Genomic DNA, 7,000 nt, shown 5'->3' with positions numbered 1-7,000 from the left:
CTTAGATTCTCCTGCTGTCAGTAATGCTAAATTTGATCACTCGGTAAAGACAGTGACTGCATGGCTCCATTGTAACTGTACATTTTCCTCTTGGTATTTGGTAAGTAATCTGAGGGATGCTACTTTGAGGCCATGTGAACGTCCCGTTCCCAGCAAACTCACACAATCCTTCACTGAATCTGTGACTACATTACTGATTGCATACCCGATGATTCTGTAACTCTGTCATGCTCCCACGTTTATTAGCTGCCATTCTTACCACGCCTTCATTTTTTCTATTGTTTGTTTCACTATGGAATCACGGTTTGGTTTTTTAAAAACCATTATTAAAGGTTTTAAAATTCGTTATTACATACTCCATTACCATCATAATTCTTGTTTTATAAGCAGAAAATGTGTTTGCAGAAATTATAAAGTGAATACAAAATACTGATATTTTTGAGAAAATTGAATTGGATCAAATCAGTAATAAAAATTTTTCCATGGTTCCATGGACTTCTTCTGAATAGTAAGATCACTGCTATTTGACATAGCCTAAATGATGCTGTCAACACAAAGTGAACAATGCAAGAGGCATTTACTAAAGACTGAGTATTTGTTATATGGATTCAGCCCATTAATAATCAATGTCCATTTCCATCCTGTATCTTGGACTTAATTTTTTTTTTAACCATCATAATTCTTGTTGATGCTCAAATGGTCCCAAGTTTGACCAGTGGAAACCACTATAACCACCTGTGTCTCTTTGACACATCCCTGTTAGTCCTCAAGTACTTCCTTGCTTTGATTAACCCAAGTTTACTCTGTACATTTCCTACCCAAGACCTGGAACCAGCCCTTTTGGTTTCCCCAAATGGTTTTAACTACCAGAATCTAATCCCTCTTATGTTTTTTTTTTTTTTTCAAGCCTGATGCCAAATCTTTGCTTTCCTTTGCACTTGCTTCCATCAGGCAGTATACCGTGGAGTATACTTTTGTGAACAACTATTCTCAAAGGCAAATAGCACAGTTCTCACACACACACACAAATAAAGGTGATAATATGGAAACAGGCCAGTAGCTACAAGTGGATGTGTGGCGAGAAGCAGTCTATTCATACCCTGCCCACTGCATCCTTACTTTTTGTTTGCCATTACATAGTTTGCCAAGCCTCCTGGAAAATGTGAGTCTATTTTTGGGTGTGAAGTGATGACTGTTGTTGAAAATTTACATATACAGTTCCCTTGTCTGTGGATGTACAGTATACGTGAACCAGATCAAAACTCAGCCCGGGTCAAGTATGCCCTCTCTCCAGGATCCAGCTCTCTCATTTCACAGCTAATGACAACTCTGGCAGCAGCTTGGAGGGGGTGTACCATATCAACCTGAAGAACTCCTTTCCATTGATTCATGTTAATCTGTCCAATCACCATTTTCCTAAAGAGGTCTCCTGACCCCCGTTCTAGGTTAGGCCTCCATTCTGGGCTGAATTCTGTCCCCTCCAAAATTCAAAGTCCAAACCCCCAATGTGACTGTATTTGGAGAGGTAATTAAGGTTAAATGAGGTCATAAGGGTGGGGCCGTCATGTGACAGAACTAGTGTCCTTCTAAGTTGAGGAAGAGATGCCAGAGCTCCTTCACTGCCTGTTAGCCCGGAAGAGAGCTCTCACCAGAAACCAACCCTGGTGGCATCTACCTTGACCTTGGACTTCTGACCTCCAGAGCTATAAGAAAATCAATGTTTGTTTAAGCCACCGGGTCTGTGCTATCTCGTCACAGCAGCCCGAGCTAATGCAGTCCCCCAGCTCTGGCCTAAGGATCCTCCTTCATTTCCTTCAACATAGCATTTCCCAGGCACTTTCCTTCCTTTTAAACTACAAGGGCTATTTTTGCACCAGGTACTTCTCCCATTAGATCCACAGCTTCTGGACCATGTGTGGCACACAGAACTCAATATTCAGTGAATGAAATTAATGACAAATCCTCCAAATTGGGAGGGGGCCAAGAGGAAGAAAAAGAGAGGCGAGGTAAGGAAGAAACGAGTGCTGTTTTCACCCTAAGTACCAAAAGCCCCCCCCCACCAATAAGTTAAGGATTATCTAGAGTATGATCGTTTTTGTTCTACACAATTAGCATTTCATTTGTCTTCCTAGTTTCTACTGTACCATCAAATGTGTCTGATTGTATTAATACATGCTTCTGATATATGAAAGTTGTCCCACTCATTGTTTTACATGTGTCTTCTGTACCCATCCAGACTGTACGTGCCTTGAAGTCAGGGTCTTATAAACTCTACTGAATCCTCATTGTACCCAGCCCAATACTAGACATACCAGGCATTGAGTAAAGTATTATTAATTTAATAGCAAATGTCCGAATTTCAAAAGTTTTCTTTGATCCAAAGAATAGGCTTATATTTCGTTGTCCTTCAACAGAGAACCAAGAACTCTTCAGGAATCAGTTTCATAGATTCAAGGTCAATTCCCTTCTCTTTGGGGACTAAAATGCAACCATGTAGTTTAAGGCTACCCAAAATGGAATCTTAGCCACTTCATGTTTTTTAAAGGGTATGACAGTGACTTCTCCCCATGCTATTCACTGTCCAGAATAAGCCAGAAGAGGGTATTGACCTCTTGCCTGGCCTCCTTACACAGGCTTCTTTCAAGGACTCTACCTGGTACATAAATGTTGAAAAAACTACCTTCAGAAGACCAGCTTCTAACAAGAACTCAGAACTAGAACAGTTTTTTAACGGTCTTCCTTAATAGATGTTTAGTAAACAGTTTCAGACACATTTTACAATAAAAAGCTTCTGCTAAATGCCCTTGTGTGTAGGAACATATTATTAAATCAAAACGCAAAAACTTCAAACGTCTAAAACTTTATTGCCAGAATAGCAAACTTCATAAAGACACCTTTGAAAGTACATAGAAAATGACAAGCAAAATGAACAGAAAACTTTGACTAAAGGACAGCAAAGATTGCTACTATCATGCACATACAGTCAAATTAATACCAAACCAAACAGGTACACTTAAGAGAATATGGGTCATGCAATCCGAGGAGACGCATTCCAAAATGCTGGGGTTTGAGGGGGATTCTTTTTGTGGGGGGGAGCGGGGGGATAGGGTAATTTTCTCCTCATACAGAAAATGGAAATATTTAGATGAGACGCAGACTGATGACTACAAGGTCAATTTCATTTTTATCTCCAAGAACAGAAATCTGGGTTATAGGCCATAAGAAGTTCAAGAAGCATCACTCAAAAATCTAAAGACAGGAGAGAAGAAACAGACTCTAGATTCAATCTGTGTTTTCCTTACAACTGATTACTACTTCCTATACGCTACATCCAGTGTATGACATTGGTTCAGGTAAGCTAAGAAGATAAAAAGCCAGAACAGCCTTTACCATTTGATTCCCCCCATGGCTACGTTTTCTTAAGCCTAGAAAGTTCTATCACTATCCTACAAGCACAAGGTTTTCTTTCTCTATTATTTAGTAAAGTGAAAATTCATATAAATGAAAGCCAAGGTCTAGCAACCATTTCCAACCGACTACTAGTGCCCAATAGAGCTGTTGCTAATGGAGTAGGAGTAGGTGTGGGAAGAATTCCCCGTCGCATCGAAGCTTCCTCTCCGGGACCCACTGCGGGAACCGGACCGGGAGCCAGAGCGGGAGCCGGAGCGGGAGCCTGGGGCAGAAGACATGTTATAAGGGCTGGGCAGGCCCTTGGAGGAGACCGAGGCGGCCTCCAGAAGGCGCAGGCCGGTGATGTCTTCCACCATGGAGCGATTCATGGCATCCTTATAGGATATCTTCAACTTGGTTTTGGGGCAGGTCAGGATCTTGCTGTAGTTGCTGGGGTCTTGCAGCCTCTGCGCTGCCCGGCCGTCGATGTACCCCTTTCTGATGGCTTCTTCCATGCTCATCCTCCCTTGCACCTCGGGGTCAACCAGGCCCCCCGTGAGGTACTGGAACTCCAGGAAGCGCTGGCCGGCCTCATAGGGGAGCCACTTTTCTTTCACTGCCTCTGCTGCCGACATCTTCTTCTTTCCCTTCACTCCTTCAAAGCCGAGGAAGGCTTTCTGAGCAGGCTTCAGCCTGGTGGCCATATCCTGGTCGAGCAGGCCCTGGGAGACGGCGTCCTGGAGGGGCAGCTTCTGCCCCGTGGTGGGGTGGATGATGCCGCCCGTGCAGGCCTGGGCCTCCAGAAGCCTCTGCCCAGTGATGCTGTCAACGATACCCCGCTCTATCCCTTCCGTGATGGAGATCTTCTCCAGGTTTTCCGTGTCGAAGATGGCTGCAATGGGGCTCGATTCTTCCAGGGTTTCGGACAGAGACCTGCTCTTTATGGTTAAATTCCTGACGCTGGAGACGGTGGAAATCTTGCTTAAGGACTCATGTCGCGAGCTGCTGAAGACATCATCGCTGACGCCACTCCCGGTGCCACCGCTGTTGCCGACACCATTCTTCAAGGAGATCATATCAGCAAACTGAGTGAGGCTGAGGCTGCCGGACTTGTACTGGTCAAAGAACTTCCTGTCAACGAGGCCCCTGTCAATCGCATCTTGAACATCATACTGACTGCCCGTCTTCCTGTCTACCAGGAGCACCCGGGTGGAGCCGTCTGATCCAGTGATGGTTATTTCTTCCCACTCGCACTCCTGCTCACACAGTTCTTTGAAGGTTTCGTAATCTATGAGGCTCTTCTTGTAGGCCTCCTGGACAGACATCTCCTTGTTGGTTTCCGGGTCAACTATGACCACTCTGCGCTTCCTGAGGGTATTCTTTTGGGATGTCTGCACCTGTTTCTTCTTTTCTTTCAGGGGCAGAAGACACAGCCCCGTTTCCTCATCCTTAATGCACCTTTCTTTCAGTTGCAGATACGTAAGGTTTTCTTCAGTGTTTGGGTCGAAGAATCCTTTTGTATCGTCACTTGGATCCGAGAGAATCTCACTGAGCTCCTGATTGAAGTAGCCCCTCTTGTACGCTATGTCAACGGGCAGGCGGTGGCTCTCCTTCGGGTCGATGATCCCACCGGTTGCAATCTGTGCTTCCAACAAGCGAATGCCATGGCCCTTTTCGATGAGTTCCTTGTTCATGGCTTGGAACAAGGAGATGGTGTTTCCTGTTTCAGGGTCGTTGTAGCCGGTGACAGCTCGTTCCGCAGACAGGAGCTTCTCCTTGAACTCGATGCCCACCAGACCTCTTTTGTAGGCTTCCTCCACCGGTAACCTCAAGTTGCTAACAGGATCCACGATGAAGCCAGTAGCTGCTTGCGCTTCCAGGAGCTCCAGGGCAGTACCAGGTCGGACCAAGCCAATTTTCATGGCCTCGTAAATGCCAAGCTTCTGTTTTGTGGTCTCACTGTAGATGCCTGCGATGCAGCTTGAACCCTGAAGGAAATCCTTAATTCTCTCACCAACCTCATCATAAGAAATCTGACCTGATTCCAGTTCATTGACAGTGGATGGTCTCAATATACCGGAATCAACCAGCTCGGAGATGGGCACGGGTTGTCTGATTCCCTGGAAGGACATACTTCTCTTCTGTACTGACAGCAGCAGCAGACCGGTGTGCGGTTCGATTCTGCACCTTTCCCTCAGCTGCATGTAACTGACCTTCTTTTTGGTGACCGGATCCATGAAGTTCTTCTGACTATCTCGGGGATCGTTCAGGGACCGATACAGATCTCTGTCAATCAGCCCACGAGCCAAGGCTGTATCTTTCGGCAAGAAGACGCTGTTCACAGGGTCCACCACACCCCCTGAAGCAATCTGGGCTTCCAGCAGACGCATTCCGATTTCCCGATCAATCAAATTTTTCTTGATGGCTTCGGACACAGATACCGTCTTGCCTGAAAATGGGTCATCAAACCCAGTGACGGCTTTCTCTGCTGTGTATATCTGCTGGCGGTCATCGAAGTCGATGAGGTCCCGAGCTATGGCGCTGTCAACAGTCAGCTTCTCGTTCCTGTGGGGATCAATTATACCACCAGTGGCTGCCTGGGCCTCCAGAAGCATGACTGTGGATTCTGGGGTGATCAATTTCTTTCTCTTGGCCTCTACCAAAGAGTATTTCTCCTTAGGGGAAGTGGAAACTCCAGCGATAGCGCCTGCTCCCCGAAGGAAAGGCTGGATCTCAGAAGCAACTTCTTCCACTGACTTTTTCCCCTGCAGCAGTTTGTCCAGGGTTGTTTTGTCGATCAGCTGGCACTCATACAGCTGCAGCGCCGTCACCTTCTTCCTCAGTCCGTCAAACACCAGCTTCGAGGAGTCAACGGACCACTCGTACTCAGTCTGGGTCTCGCGGTGGGACCCATACGGGCGCTGCCTGAGTTTGTCGATTTCCCTCTGAAGCCGGGAGCGCTCTATCTCCAGCTGGGACTGGGTCTCCCTGCTGGAATCCTCCAGCTTCCGCTGCCACCTGTCCTCGATCCTCTTGATCTCCGCCTGGAGTCTTTCAATCTCACTCCTAAGGCTGTTCTTCTCTCTCTCGCTCTTTTCTCTTTCGGACTCTATCTTCCTAACAGTCTCCTCTTTGCGGGAACACTGTGTTTTCCACTGGTTCAGGTCGTTCTGGATCTGCTGTTTCTCACACTCCAGGCGCTGTTTCACCCTGCTCTCTGCCTCGAGGGTCACTTTGGCCTGATTCAGCTCATCCTCCAGCCTCTGCAGCCTGGCCTTGTCTTGCTCCAGAACTTTGATTTTCACCAGGAGGCTCTCTCTCTCCTGCACCACCTGAGAGCACTGATTATTGGATTCCTGAATCCTATTAGATGCCTAGAATGCAAAAAAAAAGAAAGAAATGGGAAAAAATAATGATGTGATCATATCACAGGGCCATTATCATTTAACTTCTTTTCCTATATTTTTAAAAAAAGTATATTTACTTATCGGCCCTTTTCTTTTCCTTGAGCACACTGTTAATTTTGTTATCTTACAAGTTCCTGAAAAAAATTCTGTAGATACATGTTGCCACTTTGATAAATGGCTTCTGTACTTTCTATATTTTTCCA

General features: G+C 45.9%; 1 protein-coding gene across 2 annotated transcripts in view; it reads right to left on the bottom strand.

Annotated features, from left to right (window-relative positions):
* Window positions 1-2,850: 2,850 nt before the first annotated feature.
* The window catches only part of DSP (desmoplakin), a gene marked incomplete at its 5' end in the record, with an annotated part of 42,191 nt that continues 38,041 nt past the window's right edge, over window positions 2,851-7,000 (bottom strand). For both annotated transcript variants that reach the window (XM_082664367.1, XM_082664368.1), the window contains one exon: window positions 2,851-6,764. In XM_082664367.1, coding sequence (XP_082520493.1) covers window positions 3,540-6,764 — 3,225 coding nt within the window. In that variant the 3' untranslated portion in view covers window positions 2,851-3,539. The remainder of the gene's footprint in view (window positions 6,765-7,000) is intronic.

This window comes from Grampus griseus (genome assembly GCF_964374135.1).
Source record: "Grampus griseus genome assembly, chromosome: 10".
In the NCBI taxonomy this organism is placed as follows: Eukaryota; Metazoa; Chordata; class Mammalia; order Artiodactyla; family Delphinidae; genus Grampus; species Grampus griseus.
This window is presented reverse-complemented; position numbering and strand designations above follow the sequence as displayed.